This window comes from Monodelphis domestica, chromosome 4, assembly GCF_027887165.1.
Source record: "Monodelphis domestica isolate mMonDom1 chromosome 4, mMonDom1.pri, whole genome shotgun sequence".
NCBI classification, from domain to species: domain Eukaryota; kingdom Metazoa; phylum Chordata; class Mammalia; order Didelphimorphia; family Didelphidae; genus Monodelphis; species Monodelphis domestica.
In genome coordinates, this window is record NC_077230.1 from 111,147,910 (window position 1) to 111,168,331 (window position 20,422).

The 20,422-nt window shown below is 37.0% G+C and overlaps 1 protein-coding gene across 1 annotated transcript in view; it reads left to right on the top strand.

Moving 5' to 3' along the window:
- Positions 1-20,422, top strand: part of ERCC3 (ERCC excision repair 3, TFIIH core complex helicase subunit) — a 53,085-nt gene that overhangs the window by 14,856 nt on the left and 17,807 nt on the right. Inside the window, exons 8-10 of the mRNA XM_001366457.4 lie at positions 229-543; positions 5,064-5,248; positions 7,779-7,981. Of these exons, the coding sequence (XP_001366494.1) occupies positions 229-543; positions 5,064-5,248; positions 7,779-7,981 (703 nt within the window). The remainder of the gene's footprint in view (positions 1-228; positions 544-5,063; positions 5,249-7,778; positions 7,982-20,422) is intronic.

Sequence of the window (20,422 nt, forward strand, 5' to 3'; positions counted from 1 at the left end):
GAGACAGTTTTTTCCAATTTCTTTCTAGAATTAATTGGAGATTCTTTCAGAAATAGTTTAAATTGGGTTTGGTTCAAGATCATTTTATACCCAAAATCAGTGAATGAATATAATTTTTTCTCTTTTTCCAATAATAGTTGCTCTTTTGGATAACAAGTAATGAGGTTGTATTTCTTTGGAATTTCTTTTGACGCAACCTGGGTTAAGCTTTGTGGCTTTTTGTTGTAGGAGCTGGGAAGTCTTTGGTGGGTGTGACAGCTGCATGCACTGTCCGGAAAAGGTGTCTAGTACTTGGCAATTCAGCTGTGTCTGTGGAGCAATGGAAAGCTCAGTTCAAGATGTGGTCTACCATTGATGACAGCCAGATCTGCCGGTTTACTTCAGATGCCAAAGATAAACCCATTGGCTGTTCCATCGCTATCAGTACCTACTCCATGCTGGGCCATACCACCAAGAGATCCTGGGAGGCTGAACGAGTCATGGAGTGGCTCAAGACTCAGGAATGGGGACTTATGATCCTAGATGAAGTACATACCATACCTGGTAAGCTAACTAGCCATTCCTTAAGACAATAAATTGCTTTCTAGTCTTTTGAAGATAAGGTAGGAAGAAAACAACAATAATAATAACACCAACAAACAATATCTTGAGGTAAACACTCACTATGGTTTTTTTGGCAGGGGTTTGATTCCAACTGGAGTGCATCTCTTTTTTTAAAAGATATTTTATTTTCCAGTTACATGTAATAATTTTCAGCATACATTTTCTGAAATTATAAAATCCAAATTGTCTCCCTCCCTTCCTTCTCCCCTCTCAGAGATGGCAAGCATTTGATCTGGATATTATACATGTATTATCATGCAAAGCATACTTCCATATTGGTCATTGTTGGAAAAGAATACTCATATAAAACCAGAACCTCAAAATGAAAATGCAAATAAGTTAATGCGAAATATAGTATGCTTTTATCTGCATCTGACCCAAACAGTTCTTTCTCTGAAGGTGGATAGCTTCCTTTATCATAAGTCATTCGGAATTATCTCAAATCAGTGTATTGTTGAGAATACTTAAGTCTTTTTTCATCATACAGCATTGCTATTATGTCATACCATGTTTTCCTAGTTTACTTTATTTCACTATGCATCAGTCAATGTAGGTCTTTCCAGCTCTTTCTGAAATCATCCTCCTGTTCATCCTTTCTTGAGCACAATAGTATTCCATCACTTTTGTATACCTCAATTTCTTCAGCCATTCTCCAATTGTTGCACCTCCCCTCAATTTTGCCATCACAAGAAGAGCTTCTATAAATATTTTGGACTAGAAAGTTCTTTCCTCTTTTAGGTACATCTCTTAATAACACCTGTGCTCTGTTTATGACTCTGGTATCTAAAACACCATTAGTATTTCTTGTATGTTGCACTTTTGAGAACTGGGAGTTGGGAGCATTGATAATATTTTTAATTAAATCAAAAGTGATATTTTTTTTAAAAGAGGCCCAGATATTTATTAGGGTTTATGATTACATAACAGTTGCCTTTATTTAAAGGATTAGTACATTTACATCTCACTAATTCAAGGTAATGGTGGTGGGAATAAGGAATGGTAAGTTAATAGCAAGTCTCCTTTAGAGAATAATAATGAAATGAAGCATTACTTATAAGTGTAATATTCATACACATGCACACATTCTACTTAAACTGAGCTCAAAAAGTTTTACCTAGTGCAGTGGTTTCCAAATCATTTTGAGTGCACACCTCTGTAAAACAGTTTTGATCATGTGCCTCTGATAGGTATATTTATGATTTATATATGTGAATATCTATACCAGTAACTATGTGCATTATTAAATACACAAAGATAGACATTTTAAAAGAGAGAAAATAATATTGAATCCTAGAATCAATGGAGAGCCACCCCCAAGTTTTTTGAGTAGGGAATTGGGCATAGTTAAACTTGAGCTTTTTGTATGAAAAATGGATTAGAAGTAGGAGAATCTTGAGGTCAGGAGATCTATCTGAAAGGCTGTTAGAGTAGTCTATATGAGAGGTGACGGGAACCTAAAATATGAGAGTTATATAAGTTGAGAGAAAGGAAAAGATGCAGAAAATATATAGACAGGTAGCAGGGGAGGGCAGGGAAATTATTTATCCTTTGTGACTGACTATCCTAGCCAAAATAAAAAGTGGGGAGATAGGACTGTTATTCCTCAGTTACTAACCTGGAGTGTAGAGCACATGGGAGGAGTGGCAGAAACAGTTATGAGGTGATCTGGCGGGCAATTGATAGGTATGGGGTAGTGACTTTTCCCAATTGTACCTGCCTTCTGTGAGTGAATTGTTTTGTCTAGCTATACTTTTTTGTTACAGTGGAGGATTTCTAGTTGGGGTAGATGAGTTAGACTCCTTAATGAGTAGTGATAGAGGGGGTAGCTTAGTGGCTCAATGGCTAGAGAGCCAGGCCTAGAGACAGGAGGTCTGTTCGATTAGATTTATGATTTAAGACTGATGATATTAATTATATTTTTGGTCGCCATGGATTTAATTTCTTAAATCCTAAATGAAACACTCAAGTCAGAATGGAGTTTTATGGTGATTTAATTACAACTGGGGCAAGAAATTATTAGAGGGAGAGAGAGAGGGGGAGAGAAGGAAAGAGGTTAACTCAACCTTCTGGCTCAGGCTGAGCCAGAGGGAGTCTTGGGCCTTGGGGGGCCAAGGCAGAGAAGGGAGTCAGTCCTTATGACTCACATGACTGATCTGAAGGAAAGCTGTCTGCAGGCCTCCTCCCAGCTCCAGGATTGAACTGGCATCTAGCCGTGTCCACAGGAAGTGAGTGAACTCCAGAGGCTGTTCTCTACCTCACTTCCTGTGCCTCACATGTGCCAATGGTGGCTCAAGCTTGGCTTAGGACAGCCCATGGGGGGCAGTTAGTTGTTTCTGATTTGTCATTAGCCAGCACATGCCCGTGTAATATGGGTGTGCACATTCTTGGGTGCTAGACCAACCAAGATGGAGGAAATTTAAAAATCACAGGTCCTGGGTTCATCTGCCTTCAGATAATTCTTAACTATGTGACCCTGGGCAAGTCACTTAACCCCCATTGCCCTAGCCCTTACCACTCATCTGCCTTAAAACCAATAACCATGGGGGCAGGTAGGTGGCTCAGTGGATTGAGAGCTAGGCTCAGAGATGGGAGGTCTTGGGTTCAAATTTGACCTGACACTTCCTAGCTGTGTGACCTGCCTAGCCCTTATCACTCTTCTGCCTTAGATCCAATGCACAGTATTGATTCTAAGACAGAAGGTAAAACAAAAAATTGTTTTAAAAACAAAAACAAAAAAAAACAAACAACCAATATTGATTCGAAGATGAAAGGTAAGGGTTGTTTGTTTTTTTAATGAGTAGTGATAGAAATGGAAAGGAAGGAATAACGGATAAAATTTTTTAAAGTACTTGGAAGAAAACAAAAACGTTCATGAAGGGAAATAAATTACAATTTTGTTATTATTTAAAATTAATATATCTTTTGAATTCATATTTAATGTGTGATCTTCCCTTTTATGAATATGCCAAAATATTAATAATTATTTATTTAAACCATTTTTTGGATTCTTTCATTTAAAACCACAAAAATAAACAGACTTGAGATTGGAATAATTGTAAAATGCAAACCCAAGTGAAAATAAGAAATGGCAGAGCTGACTCTTCTACTCTTAGTTATTCAGTCAACAAGAATTCATTATACACCTGCCCTATAATTCTAGAGATACAAAGAAATGCTCACATGCTGTTTCTCTCAAGGAGCTGGCATTCTAAAGGGGGAATCCACTTGTTCAGGCTCTTCATCAGAGGAGACATTATGAAGTAAAAGACATTATAAAGTAAGAACTGTTCTAATCAGGTCTGACAGATCAACCAAAAGAATGAAAAATTATCAAGAAGATTATTTAAATGCTGATTTACATTGACTATTTTTGACAATACCCCTAAGTATGTATTATGCTTTGAAATATTAGCTAATAATAGTATGAAACCATCATTAATAAGACATTTAAAAATTAATCTTACTTCCCCCAAATGACATACATATATGTACCATAATAATAGAAACTTGCTTTTCCCAAAATGATTCTATTTGGTGGAATATATATAAAGAAACTAATTTTGAATAAGGGAACTAGCTTCCCGATACCATTTGTTCAGTCTGGGCCTCTGCCATTTTGTTCTCCCATTTAAGATTCTCCAGAACAGCATAGTGAAGGTATGAAGTTCCTTTCTCACTAAAGGCCTATTTTCCGAGGCAAGAGTTCACTTCCTGTTTGTTTAAGGGATAAGAAACAGAGTAGGAGTGGAAAAACCATTTCCACACTCCTCTCCATCTCAGCCCTTGTTATCCAAATTTTTGCTGAAGTTAAGCTTTTTATTAAAAAGTTTCACATTCAAGTTCTTAATTATTCTACAAATTGAATATTTTATTTTGGTATTGGCTTGTGTTTGTTTGCATGACTTTAAAACTATCACCACTTTCTTCTGTTCCTCATTGATTCTTCCTCTATACAGACCTGAAAATGAGAGTTTAAAATTCTAACTATTCATTTCTATTTTTTCCTTTAATTTTTTTTTTACTTTTACTCTTACCTTCCATCTTAGAATCAATACTATGTATTGGTTCTAAGGCAGAAGAGCAGTAAGGGCCAGGCACTGGGGATTAAGTGACTTGCCCAGGGTTACACAGCTAGGAAGTGTCTGAGGCCGGATTTGAACCTCCCATCTCTCGGCCTGACTCAATCCACTAAACCACCCAGCTGCTCCCACCAGCTATTCATTTCTGTAGTAAACTAAGCAGCTCTGACTCAGGGATTTAGGAATTAACACAATCTAGTCTGTCGTGGGATTGTTCTGATTATAGAACCCATATGTTATGTTTTTATGTATTTTAAAATGAAAAGTTCTAGATAAGATTTAGTTCTACAAAGAACTGTGACTGTAATGTCAAGCTTGGTATGGCTTTCCTTTGGGTGTTTCATATTATTGAAAATATGAAAAATATGGTTATTTCACCAGCCAAAATGTTTCGACGAGTCCTCACAATCGTACAGGCTCACTGCAAGTTGGGTTTGACTGCTACCCTCGTCCGAGAAGATGACAAAATTGTGGACTTAAATTTCTTGATTGGACCCAAACTATATGAAGCAAATTGGATGGAACTTCAGAATAATGGCTATATTGCCAAAGTCCAGTGTGCTGAGGTGATATTAATTTCCTATTGTTAGAACTGTGAAGAGGGGCATGGGAGGAGGATAAGTAGACTTATTAGGAGTAATGTGTGTGGTATTTGGGATGTGGTCATTGGGGCTGCCATTCTTTGGGGGTAGGTAATTGTTATCAGTAGGAAAGGGGAATAATATCAGAATGTGGTCTTGGCAACCTTGTTTAACCATAACTCAGAGCAGGACCAAATATATGGGCTTAGATAAGTCTTATGTATTACCTGCCTGAGACATAGTTGTCATTCAGAAGTATCTTGCCATTCAGTGTCCAATGATTCTAGCATTCCTGAAGGATGTTGTATTGTTGCCTACAGGATCTTATTTGTGAGTACAGCAATAGCATTCAAAGCCATAAAGGCTTTGTTCACGTAGATAAAACTTTTAACTCTTACCTTCTGCCTTGGAGCCAATAACAAGGCAGAAGAGTGGTAAGGGCTAGGCAATGGGGGTTAAGTGACTTGCCCAGGGTCACACAGCTGGGAAGTGTCTGAGGTCAGATTTGAACCCAGGATGTCCCGTCTCTAGGGCTGGTTCTCAATCCACTGAGCTACCCAGCTGCCCCCTAAACTTCATTTTTAAATGATCTTTTTTCACTCAAAACAAAATATTTAAACAGTTATATTTTAACAGCTTAAGTGGTTGTTACTAGACTGAGCTGTCTTAATATTCTTAAATTCTATGTGATTTCTTGTGATGTCATAAAATCAAATAGATTGGTAGGGTGTGCAAGTATCCAAAAAGTTACATATATAGTAAATGTTTTGACCAGCAGGTGGCACCATCTAATGTAGTTAGTTGAAATTTTTCTTGAGTTGCCTATATTGTCATCATATTTTTTGTATTCTTAACAGAAATAGTTTTCTAGTCATTTGATTGACCACTTGCAATAAGATGGTTTTCAGAAACTGAAACACTTCAAGTTATGAAAAGATTTATTTTGCCTAACCAGTGCACTAAATAATCAATTTTTTGTGTATTTCAGAGGGCCTTTGAAAACATTTTGGATCAAAAATTATTTAGAAAACACAACCTAGGATTACATGGAATAATTTTTTTATATAAAGAAAGTACCTTTAAAATTAGAAATCAGCTGAGATTAAGAGATACTTCTAATCTAGAAGACGAAAGGCCCCAATGTTCTACTGGGCAAATTCTTCTGTTATAACTCATTAACCTAAACAGTATTAGAGGTAGAAAGATGAACAAATTTGGAAAAGGGTTTTCATAATATCATGGCTGGTAGCTCTAATTTCATTTGACAACCTAAGACTGTTTTGAAGTATATATATATTTACCTTCCACAGATTCACTTTAAATGCTCCTATTAGACATAGAATACAGATTGGATACATTTATTGATATGCTTCTATGTGGAGTGCCTTGTTCTTTCTAAAAGCCTGTCATGCAATGGCAGTTTTCCCATTACTTCAAACTATAGTGCATATTTTCCTATTTTCTCACCAAAGCAGGCTGCTACTTACATACTTCAATTCTCTATTTCTATCATAAGTTTAGCAACTTTTAATACACACAAATTTTTAACTACACAAACAAGAACACCAAAAAAAAGGTTGTAGGTGAAATCATAAGCTTTTTTTACTATTTATAGTATTACGTGGGTATTAGGGTGGTAACAAAGCTATCCTGTTTACTTTCATGTCATCTTATTGTTTAAATAGTCATAGTGATGTTTTCTTGGTTCTATATTGCTTCATGAAAATCTTCCCAAATTTTATTGGTCATTTCTCATGCTCATGGCAATATTCTAGGTTTCCACAAGATATTGGGCAAATTTTGTATAATTCTGTTCTCCTCTCTGGAAAGATTATACTGGTTCACAGTCTTAGTAGCTCTGCATGACTGTGCCTAATTTTGCTGGCCCATCAGCATTGATTTTTCTGATTTTTAACTGTCTTTGACTATTTAGTGGATATGAGAAAGTGTTTCTGGGTTTTTAGAGATGGCTTAGCATGGTATATAGACTATAGGATTTAGAGTCAGAAGGACCTGGGTTCAAATGCCATCACAAACACTTGTTAACTGTGTAACTATTATATCACTTTCTCATGGAAACACTATTTTGTTTGGGATCATAGAGTTAGAATTGAAAAACATCTTAGGCGAGCATCTAGTCCAACCCTCCCTTTTAAAGATGAGAGAACTTTGGTTCAGAAAAGCTAAAAAAATGTTTTAATTAGATTTTTTTTTTTTAAAGAAAAGCTAAATGACTTCCTTAAGGTCAAATAGATATTGAGTGGAGAAAAAACTTAAATCTAGAGCTTAATACCAAATTCTTTGTTTTTATTGCCATCTCCCAAGGTCTATCACAAATGATGAATATGTGAGAAAGTGCTAGCTAATTGAAGAGAGTATCAAATGCCTTGTTGGTGATCATATGGAAATTATGGCACTTAGAATATTGAGTATGCTAAATGAAAGGACTTCCCAAGTTCTTAATAAGGGGCTTTTGGACTGGAGAGGGTTTAACTATCTTCCTATTTCACTCTAGGTTTGGTGTCCAATGTCTCCTGAGTTTTATAGGGAATATGTGGCAATCAAAACCAAGAAGCGGATATTACTATACACCATGAACCCCAACAAATTTAGAGCCTGCCAGTTTTTGATCAAATTCCATGAACGAAGGAATGACAAGATCATCGTTTTTGCAGACAATGTCTTCGCCCTGAAGGAATATGCTATCCGGCTGAACAAGTAAGTTGAGAAAATGTTACTGAGAGCTTCCTTCACCCCAGGGGCAACTTTTGTACTACTGGTCATGAATAACTATATTATATAATATAAAATATATATTTATATATATGTATATGTGTCTGTGTGCATGTGGGTGTGTATGTATGTATATTAAGTTCTTCCCAAAGCTTTTTAAGACCTGAAGATTTTATTTGAAAAGGGTTTTTGTATAATGCCATAGGTAGACGTGTTATTGGAAGTTAGGGAATTTGGAGACACATTCTTTTAATCTTTATAGTTTGATATTAAAGAGTATACATACTATTCTTCTGCCCAGAAACTGTCCCTTGTTTCTTTTGTCCAAGACACAATACCAGGCTAGATGGACCACAGTGTTTCTGATATTGTTATAATGCTTCAAGTATACCTGTACATTGGGCAGTGACTATTAGATACATTATAATAGAGAATTTTTGAGGAAATGGTAAGAGAACTTTTGCTCTGAATAGAAAAGGACTAGTGTTTGTTGCTTCTTAGAACAAGGCACCGTTCCACATATTCCAGTGATTGTAGTGGAAGGCTAGGTGTTCTAAGGACTCACCACAGATGTTTGTAACAAAAACAAATTTAGTACATGAAGTAATAGAAAATGTTGGCACTGAACTTCCTTTGTCTCCTGAGTCTGTCTTCCAAAGCCAAAGTTTGATCTCAAAGATGACACTCTTTTTGGTATATTGGTGTCTGGTTTCATGCACTTAGGGAACTCTTAGGGAAAGCTCAAATTAGAGCAGTTGATTTCTAGGCTTTCATATATGTAAGATCTTAGTATAGAGATGGTTCTCCTGAACCTATGATGAGATCCTCATCAGACTTTCTACACTATGCTGAATAGTTCAAATTATATGGCAAATGAAATCATTATAACAAAGCCTCATCTGGAGGATACTTGTCTAACATCCTGCAGACACTACCTAGAAAAAGTGTGGTCAGTAATCAGAAAGATCTGGAGCAGTCAAATAAATGTCCCAAAATGAAGCCATTCAAATTCATGCACTTGACTTACAGTAGAGTCCTCTGGCTTTCAAAGCCTTTTTGGCTTTCTTTTCGACCTAATTCTAAGAAGCTAACAGTAGTTTAGAATCAGGAACATTGATAAGAGCAAGAAATGACTCTTGGCATTGAAGGAAACTGGAAAACTATAAAAATAGATATAAGAACTCAACAATATGCATGGGCCATTTAGCACAAGGAATAGCCTTATCTCAGCACATCCTAAGGACAAATGTTTGTTTCTATATAAAATAGTTAAAGTATAAAAGTTTGGATACTTTAAAGATCCAGAATTAGTATTTGGAAATTTTATTTACTTAGAACTTTACCTCACTCTCCATACTCTGAAGATATCAGTTAAATGAAGTATCAGTGATATATTACTAAGCTTGGCTCCAGTTAGGAGTTGGGAAAATTCCTCCCTTCTTTGCAGAGGTGGAGAATATATACTATTAAGAAAATGGAGAAATTATTTAAATGGAAATCTTTCAGAATATATTAAACATAGGGGACAGCTGGGTAGCTCAATGGATTGAGAGCCAGGCCCAGAGATGGGAGGTCCTAGGTTCAAATATGGCCTCAGACACTTCCCAGCTGTGTGACCCTGGGCAAGTCACTTGACCCCCATTGCCTAGCCCTTACCATTCTTCTGCCTTGGAACCAATAAATAGTATTGATTCTAATGTGGAAGGTAAGGGTTAAAAAAAAATAATAATATATTGAACATAGTTTAATTTTTTCTTAATGGCTTCTGGGTTTATCTACAAATATATTTTAGTAATAGTGATAACATGGCCAATATGGAAATGTTTTGCACAATAATGTATGTATAACCTAGATCAAATTATTTATCATCTAGTGGAGGGAAAGCAGGGACAGGCATTTGGGACTCATAATTTTGGGTTTCTCTTCAGTTTTATTCCCTTCTCTAGACTCTTTCATATGGATAAAGATTTGCCATCTGGGGACCCTAGGAAATTAAGAGGTGGTCAGTTATGAAAACAGCTTTGTTGATTAGTCTTGTAATGAATACAGAAAAAAAAGAAATACATAAAAATAACCTCAACTTGACTAGATTTTAAGCCCTTTACCACCTGAATGTACCACAGTTTTTTGGCCCAAATGGAAAGTTCCTGTACCTGTCAGTGATTTTTCCATAGGCAGAGCTTAAAACCTATGGTTAGGAATCAGGTTTGAGGAGAAGGTTGCTTTATTTTACTCTATGAGAGCCTCCATTTACCTGGCCAGAGACTTGTCTTGGAGAAAGGATAAGGTTTTATTTCTATATCGTGAATTGCTGTGTGGCCATAGTAGCATCAGTGGATGGTAATATCAAGTGGAGATAGTGGGATGCCTATTCCTTGATACTGGACAAACCCTTCTTCTTGGCCTAATTGAAGGTGTTTGGGGACAGAAATCTTTTGAAGTCTGATACCAAAAGAGACTTTGGAGCTCCCTTCATATTTCGAGGACATAGTTTTGAAATGAGGAAAGCATGTAAACTTCTTAATGTATACAAAAAGAGGTGATTGGCTTTTCTGACTCTAGATATTTGAGTAAGTACCAGGGAGTATTGCTCTTTTAGCAGAATTCCTTTCTAGATCTAGATCTTGTAACAAGGGAATCACTTTAAAAGACTGATATATCTTAATTTAAGGTCGCCAAGGAATCAGCTATGTAATTCCTAAATGAAAAACTCAAGTCAGCCGTCAGCCTTTTTTGGAGTTTAATTACAATAGGAGTAAGAAAGGAATTAGAGATAGAGAGAGAAAAAAAGGGGGAGAAGGGAATAGGGCTTAAATACCCCTTCTGTTTAGGCTGGGCCAAAAGGCCCAAGCCCTTAGATAGCTGGGGCAAAGAAAAAAAAACCAGTCCCTTTCACTCACGTGTCCAAAATGGAGAAAACAGTCTCAGAGGCCCCCACCTTCAGCTTCCTTCAGAGCAAGCCTTCTCAGAGCCCAGGAACCACACCGACCAAAACCTCAACCACCACACCCAGTCTCCAGACCCTCCTATCTTTAAGGAAACCATCCAAGTTGCCTCCCCTCAGTCCTCACATCTACCAATCACTCTTCATCAATTTCCCTGTCAATGGAGGCTCTCGCTTAACCCAGGACCGCCCAGAGGTTTCTGGCTTTTGCACATGTCTGTTGAAGGTCATATTTTTCAAATGATTAAATCTTTACTCCTTTGCTACAGCCCTTTCTAAATCCTGTTAACTTGAGTATGGTAGAGATTTAGAAATAATTAAATTTTGATCTAGGCTGCAGCCCTTACTCAATCCTATTAGGACTGAATAGGGTGGAGTATCTCCATTGTATCAATTCTAAAATCAATCAAGACTCAAAGAAATTCCTGTTCTATGCTTAAGCATAGGTCAAAGTCCTTTCCATTGTTCAGCAAAGGGTTTCTGTCCTAAAGTAATCTTAAGAAGGGAAGAGAAGGAACCTCCCATGCCAATGGGGTTCCCATTCCAATAGACTATCAGTAAGAAATTTTCCAAGTATGAAATATCCCAATGGTGAAATTTCCAACATTTATAAGTCTAAGGAATTTTGAGGTTTACAATCCCCCCTGATGATCATTGGGAGACTAGTCTCCCCATTGATCATTTAACATAATCATTTTGTAGTTCTAAATTCACTTCTAACTAAAGATATACACAATATTCAATTTTCTAGGAGAAATTAGAATAGTGAGAGAGGAAATAGAAAAGAAAAGAAAGCAAAACCAATGTTTGCTAGGCGCATTGACAGAAAGCCAAATTAGGGGCAGTCCCTTTTGGCATAAATGTTACAATAAATGTTCAATCAAAAGTTCAGTCCAATCAATCACATCCAAAGTTCATTCTTGATCTTCTTGATGAAGTGTAGGTTTTTGGCATCTTTCTGCAACAGTTCATTCTCTGGATATAAAAGTTTCAAGCTTCTTTCTTGAAGATCTTTTCTCGAACAAAATCAAAATCTTTGAAATTTTTTATAACAGTAAAATCTTAAACAAAAGTCTTGGATTTTTATAAAAATACAATCTCAAACAAAAAAATTCAAAAATTCTTAGATTTTTAATTAAATTACAATCCCCCCTGAAGTAAGTATTTAAAAAAAAAAAATCAAGTTTAGCTCAGAATGCAATGTTCAGTTATGGGGGTGTATGTGTCAATTATCAAAAGAATAGAAAAATAATCAAAAACATAAGAAAAATTCAAAATAGACCTTGTATAGGCCCAGTTTAAAGTAATTTCTATCCCACAAGTATGTAGGACAGAATGCAGTAATATTTCACTTAGCCATTTGTAGCCAAGACTACAGGAAGTTGCCATACAGGAAGTTGCCATAATATAAGAAGAAAAGAATTAGAATTCTATTTTGATGGGGAAATGTCATTCCCTTGTCTGATTTTTTCCTCAGGGATATAGGGAGCCAGCATGATAGTCAAGCTTTGTACTTGTTTTGAGTACTTCGAAAAGAGTGTAGATACAAGGAAGTCCTACAACTTAAACATAAGTTAAGCGTCGCAACCTCGAGTCTCACTTTAATATTTCATGTGTGCTCTATTGGCACTATTCAGGTTTAGTCTGTGCTCCTTGTTTTTATCCCTTTTCCTGGAATCAGACACAAACATTAATCACAGTCCTATAATATTTTATCAATAAATGGCAGGTTCCCATAGTTTAAAGCTTTTAGGCATATATTGATATTATAGCAAGAGTATATATATTAACTTGTATTACTGCAGGGAAAAAAATATTAATATTAATTATGTGTACCTTCAGTACAAAAATGAGAAAAAAAATCAAATATTCTGATCAAAAAAGAAAAGAAAAGAAATAAGAAAAAATAAGAAAAAAATCAGTAATTCAATATATTCTTGGAAAAAAAAACAGCATCCATTTGTCTATGGATTATTATCTCCAATTCATATGATAAGATAGAGTCACAATTCATATGATAGGATAGAGTCAATCAGTCTCAGCAAAAGATGCTTTCTTCACATGTGAGCAGTAAATCCAAGAGTCTCTTTCTCCAATCTTTATAGATGTTGGAGTAGTTAATAATATTTGGAATGGTCCTTCCCAGGAAGGTTCAGTTGCTCCAGTTCGCTTGAAATTCTTGATATAAACTTTATCTCCTGGGTTCAGGTCATGCAGAGAAAAGTCTAATGGTCCAGCTTGTACTGCAGCTCCGGATTCATGAAGTTCACGTAGTTTGTGCTGTAACTCCTGTATATAGGAAGCAATAGTAATATCTCCCCCTAATAGCGATGTATAAGCCGGGGAGAAAGGCTTAGCCTGTATAGGCGGATGTCCAAAAAGCATCTCAAATGGTGAAATATGTAAGTCTCCTCTAGGCCTGCTTCTAAGATAAAATAGGGCCAGAGGGAGAATTTCAGGCCATTTTAAATGGGTCTCAGTGCATAATTTGCCAATCATAGTCTTAAGTTCTTTATTCATCCTCTCCACTTGGCCTGAGCTCTGGGGGTGATATGGAACATGGAATTTTGGAGTTATCCCCAAGCAAGAATATATTTGATTTAAGACAGAATCGGTAAAATGACTCCCTCTATCAGAGTCAATACGTGCTGGTAGGCCAAACCGAGGAATAATTTCTTTTAAAAGTATCTTTGCAACAAAATCTGCTGTGGCTCGGGTCGTAGGAAATGCTTCCGGCCATCTGGTTAGTTGATCTACAATTACTAGACAAAATTTATAACGTCCAGCCTTTGGCATTGTTATGAAATCTATCTGTAGATGTTCAAAAGGTGTGTAAGCCAGAGGACGTCCCCCAAAGGCTTTTCCACGATATGCATGTTGGTTATATGCCTGGCAGATAGGGCAGGCTGAACATACTTTAGAGGCTACAGTAGTTATACCAGGGGCTATCCATACTCTCTTGACAGAGTCCACGATGCCCTGGGTGCCAAAATGACCATTTTTATGAATAGATTGGCAAATTTGGTTATAGAAACTTCTAGGGAGCAGGGGTTTTCCTTCAGATGACACCCATACTCCATTAATTTGTTTTGCTTTAAATTTTTGTTTCCATTTTTCCACTTCCTTTTCATTATAGGAGAGTGATAAATTTAAATTATCAGTGGTTGTTAATGTTAAAATTAATCCAGGTCCTTCTATGGCTGCTAGTTTTGCAGCGGCATCTGCTCGGTCATTTCCTCTAGAGACAGGGTCTGAGCCACCTGTATGGGCAGAGCAATGAACTACAGCTAGGTCTTTAGGCAGTTTGAGAGCAGAAAGAACTTCATTAATAATTTCTGCATTAGCTATGGATTTTCCAGCTGAGGTTAAAAATCCTCTTTGGAGCCATAGCATCCCAACTGAGTGACAAATGCCGAAAGCATATCTAGAATCCGTATAAATTGTTGCCTTTTTATCCTTGGCAATTATACAAGCTTGTTTTAGAGCTATGAGTTCTGCTCCTTGAGCGCTAATGTTAGAAGGTAGTGAAGCTGACCATTCAGTGGCAAATTCTGAGACTACGGCAGCTCCAGTGTAACGTATGCCATCCCTCATAAAAGAGGAACCATCGGTAAATAAAATCAGATCTGCATTGTCTAAGGGAGTGTCCAAGAGATTGTCTCGAGGCTTTTCTGCCATGGACACTAATGTTTCATAGTTATGTAGTGGTTCTCCTGAAGTAGGTAAATCTGGAAGCAAGGTGGCAGGGTTAAGAGTTGAACAGCGTTTCAAGGTAATATTTTCACTATTTAATAAGGTTATTTCATACCTTGTAATTCTCTGATCCGAGAATGCCTGTGTTCTATGTTTTACCAATAATGCTTCAATCTCATGTGGGCACATTATTGTTAATGGACATCCCAATACTAAATCAATGGTTTTTGTTACTAGTAAGGCTGTAGCAGCTACTCCTCTAAGGCATGGTGGTGCTCCTGCTGCTACTGGGTCTAGTTGGGCAGAATAATAAGCAATTGGGCGCTGAGAAGGTCCCAAAGTCTGAGTTAACACACCAGAGGCTACTCCTCTTCGCTCATGCACATATAAAGTAAATGGCTTGTTGTAATCTGGGATGCCTAGAGCAGGGGCAGACATGATAGCCTTTTTCAGATCTGTTAGAGCTGACAAGTGTTCAGGCTCTAATTTGAGGGGTTCAGGAACCGAATCCTTTGTTAATGCTATAAGGGGTTTAGTGATTTCCCCATAGCAAGGAATCCATTGTCTACAAAACCCTGTTGCTCCTAAAATTGCTCTCAGCTGTTTCTTAGTGGTAGGAGCACTCAATTTTTGAATGTTCTCAATTCGTTTTGGAGAAATATAACGAGCACCCGCAGTCAAGATGAATCCCAAATATTCTACTTTTTGGAGACACCATTGAACTTTATCCTTAGAGATTTTATGTCCTCTTTTGTGCAATTCCAAAAGAAGGTGTTTGCTATCTTCTTGACATGTTTTTGCATCTGTTGAAGCCAAGAGTAGATCATCTACATATTTGATTAATTTGCTATTTTTAAATGTTATATTGTCTGTGTCTTGGCTCAAAATTTGCTCAAATAAGCTCGGACTTTCGACATAACCCTGTGGCAGCCGACACCAGGTATATTGTGAGCCCTTCCAGGTGAAAGCAAAAATATGCCTGGAGTTTTCATGTATTGGTATGGAAAAGAAAGCTGAACACAAGTCTACTACTGTAAAGTATGTAGCTGTGCTAGGAATAGATGAAATAATAGTATGTATGTTAGAAACTACGGAGTGTCTCTTTATAACGTGATTATTCACTGCCCTTAGATCCTGTACAAATCTATAGATGTGCTTGCCATCGGGTCCTTTTTTTGGTTTTTTAATTGGCAGGATGGGCGTGTTGTATTCAGATTTGCAAGGGATTATTATTCCCTGTTCTATTAATGAGTTAATAACTGGTGTAATACCCTCAATTGCCTCCTTTGAGAGGGGATACTGAGGGATAGAAGGAGGTGGGCTAGATTTAGTTTTTATCTGCACAGGAACAGCAGATTTAAGTAAGCCTACGTCAGAAGAAGATGTGGCCCAAAGAGACTCCGGTATATCTTTAGGTATTTCAAAAATGGAAGGTTCTTTTGCCTCCTGGTTTTCCGAGAGAAGTACAGGGAGTAAATTTAAAGATTCCTCTGGTACTTCTAATGATAATGAGCCATCTGGGGAGCAGGTTATTGTGGCTCTGAGTTTGCATAGAAGGTCCCTCCCCAGCAAATTTAAAGGGGAGTCAGGCATCAAAAGGAAGGAGTGTTGTACCTCTAGGGGTCCTACAGACACCATTCTAGGAGGAAGTCTTTTAACTCTTTGGGTTATTCCTGATACTCCCATTACATTCTCTGAGCCAATAGAATAACATTGTAAATCAGGTGTTCTCTTTAATACAGACCAGGAAGCTCCGGTGTCTAATAGACAATCATAATAGGTGTTACCCACTTTTAAGGTAACATGGGGTTCATTAGTATGGGGAGGGCAGTGGATAGGGACAACGGGTAGTAGGGCATCAGGGTCTGGGAAATCAAAGGTTGTATCCTCTGATTCCTGTGCCCCAGCCCCCCCCCCCGGGCACCATCATTGTGTTTGGGATATTCCTTGGGCACCCCCCTGAAGGGCACCTCTCTGAGGGTCATTAGTACCTCGAGTAATTTTTGGACGAGCGCCATTTCTCATATATTGTTGAGTATTATCATTAAAATTTTCTTCAATTTGAGCATTGTCATTAAATTCCCAATTCCTATTTCTATAATTCTGGTTTCTAAAGTTCTTATTTCTATATTCATTATAGTTATTTCCATAGTCATTATTATAATTTCTAGAATTCTGGTTTCTATAACCATTATCATAATTTCTATAGTTATTATTTCTAAAACCATTATTAAACTGTGTATTCCTTCCAAACATCTTAAGAAAGGTTCTACATTCCATCATTTTGTGGCCCTTCTTCTCACAGAAGTGGCAAGTAATGGATTGATAATTGGATTTCTGGAGAGGGGCAATTGTCGTTGGTTCATTATCATGCCCACTTTCTAATTTAGTTATCCTATCTATTAAATATCTTATTTTTTTCTTCATTTCCTCCATGTCATCATTATTTTCTTTCTCCTTTTCTTCGTTTCCCTTAAAAACATATATAGCTGTTTTTCGCAATTCTTCAAGGTCCATATCTGACCATCTTGGGCATTGTGTTTTAAAATAATTTTTAATTACTTTGCAAGAATTGTTTACAAATATTCTTCTAACTTGTCTTAAACTATTCTCTTTAGTTAAGTCCCAATCTAAGTATCTGTCCCCAAACTCGATAATTCTGTCCATAAATCTGGAGGGTGTTTCGTTTTCCTTTTGCTTAATTTTTTCCAGTTCCATCCACTTATCTGTACTGTCCGCACATTCCTTCATGGCCGTGAGGATGGCCTCTCTACAACGGTATAGTTGTAGATAGTCCTCAGGATTATTATAGTCCCATTCGGGATCCTGAGATGGCCAATGTGCTGCATTACGCCCCCGGGTTTTGTTGACATGAGCAATTATTTTATTTTTTTCACGTTCACTTAAAAAAGCCTGTAGTAAGCTCTCAACGTCCTTGTAAGACGGATTATATTGAAAAAATATGTCTCCCATCTTTTTTGTTACTAGAAAAGGATCTTGTTCATATGTGGGGATATTTCGTGTAAATTCATTTATTTCTTGGGGAGTAAACGGTATCCTATGTCTTAAAGTCACCACATCCCCATTTCGTCCTATTTCAGGTATTTCTCTTAGAGGAAACAGGCCTCTAGTTGAATTTTGCACCTGTGAGTCAGTTTGACAAGGACAGGTTTCTCTAGGAGGACAAGATCTCCCTTGCATTGGAATTTGGTTTTCTGTAGGAGAAGGAACATGAGAAGCTGGGATTGCAGGGGAAGGGTTTTGGGGATTAAATTCAGACAAGATTTGCACTACACGAGAGAAGCAGTCTGTTAACTGGGCTATAGGGAAGGTGTTTTCCATCTCTATTTCAGGGAAGGAAATTTCCTCATTCAAAGGTTCAGAAACAGGTCTGTTTCTGGTAGAGTGGTTGTTTGCCAATTGATCCTGTAAGAAACTTTTTAGATCTTCTAATTGGGCTTGCATTTTATCCTCAATTTTTCCTATTTTATCTTCCATATTTCCCATTTTATCCTCAATATTTCCTATTTTATTCTCAATATTTCCTATTTTATCCTCAAGTTTTTCTATTTTATTCTCAATATTTCCTATTTTATCCTCAATTTTTTCTATTGTATCCTCAATTTTTTCTATTCTATCCTCAATATTTTCTATTTTATCCTCAATATTTTCTATTTTATCCTCATTTTTTTTATTTTATCCTCAACATTTTCTATTTTATCCTCATTTTGTTTTATTTTATCCTCATTTTGTTTTATTTTATCCTCATTTTGTTTTATTTTATCCTCAATATTTTTTATTTTTTCATCTCTAAATATAGTATTGAGGAGTACAAAAATGACAGTACCTATTAATATAAAAATTTGGAGGTATCCTTCATTCCTCAATGCCCCTACTTCTTCAGCTGCCATATAATTGTCAAAGAATGTAGTACTCATTTTTATATATATATTTTGTAATTTCACAAAACACGTGGGGAGCAGGGCAAAGCAACAAACTTTCCACAGGGTTTTTTTTTTTTAATGCAGGAAGTTGTTCCTTAAGGGAAAGGATATTTAGAAACAGTTCTTCCAGCCAGGACTTTAGAGTCCTGTTGCTGAGATTTAAAACAGCTGTTTTCTGTCTATCAGAGTCACACAGCTGGGAAGTATCTGAGGTCCGATTTGAACCCAGGACCTTCTGTCTCTAGGCCTGGCTCTCAATCCGCTGAGCTACCCAGCTGTCCCTTAAGATTAAAGGGAAGAAAAAGAAAAAACTGCTGATTCCAATTTAACTTAAGGAGAAAAGAGAAAAAGTTTTTTATACTCACGTGTTCTAGCAGCTGTGTCTTTAAGCCAAGTTTTTTGTTAAAAAAAAAAGAGGGACTAAGTGGTGAGACAGTATAGTAAAAAAGCAAGGAATTTCAAAAGTTTATTGAGAGGATTCTTTAGACTCCCGTGTGGTCAGCCACAATGTTACAAGGGAATCACTTTAAAAGACTGATATATCTTAATTTAAGGTCGCCAAGGAATCAGCTATGTAATTCCTAAATGAAAAACTCAAGTCAGCCGTCAGCCTTTTTTGGAGTTTAATTACAATAGGAGTAAGAAAGGAATTAGAGATAGAGAGAGAAAAAAAGGGGGAGAAGGGAATAGGGCTTAAATACCCCTTCTGTTTAGGCTGGGCCAAAAGGCCCAAGCCCTTAGATAGCTGGGGCAAAGAAAAAAAAACCAGTCCCTTTCACTCACGTGTCCAAAATGGAGAAAACAGTCTCAGAGGCCCCCACCTTCAGCTTCCTTCAGAGCAAGCCTTCTCAGAGCCCAGGAACCACACCGACCAAAACCTCAACCACCACACCCAGTCTCCAGACCCTCCTATCTTTAAGGAAACCATCCAAGTTGCCTCCCCTCAGTCCTCACATCTACCAATCACTCTTCATCAATTTCCCTGTCAATGGAGGCTCTCGCTTAACCCAGGACCGCCCAGAGGTTTCTGGCTTTTGCACATGTCTGTTGAAGGTCATATTTTTCAAATGATTAAATCTTTACTCCTTTGCTACAGCCCTTTCTAAATCCTGTTAACTTGAGTATGGTAGAGATTTAGAAATAATTAAATTTTGATCTAGGCTGCAGCCCTTACTCAATCCTATTAGGACTGAATAGGGTGGAGTATCTCCATTGTATCAATTCTAAAATCAATCAAGACTCAAAGAAATTCCTGTTCTATGCTTAAGCATAGGTCAAAGTCCTTTCCATTGTTCAGCAAAGGGTTTCTGTCCTAAAGTAATCTTAAGAAGGGAAGAGAAGGAACCTCCCATGCCAATGGGGTTCCCATTCCAATAGACTATCAGTAAGAAATTTTCCAAGTATGAAATATCCCAATGGTGAAATTTCCAACATTTATACGTCTAAGGAATTTTGAGGTTTACAATCTTTAATCATATGACTACTTACTAGTTTCTGTAGCTCACAAAATGTATGTTTAAAAAGAGCTGAAGCACAGTCATCACTTGTCATTATGATACTATCAGTGCATATACACTACCAGTAGAGCTAGTAATTGTTTGAAACCTAACTGTGGAAATCTTTGGGAAAGAATGATGACAACTTGTAAAAATCTTTAGATGCAAAATTCAGGAGTGTTTCAAGAAGTTTTCTTGGTTCATGTTTGTTAAAATGCTTTGCGGGTTGAGAGTCAGACCCAGAGATAGGAGTTCCTGGGTTCAAATCTGGCCTCAGACACTTCCTAGCTGTATGACTCTGGGCAAGTCACTTAACCCTCATTGCCTAGCCCTTACCACTCTTCTGCAT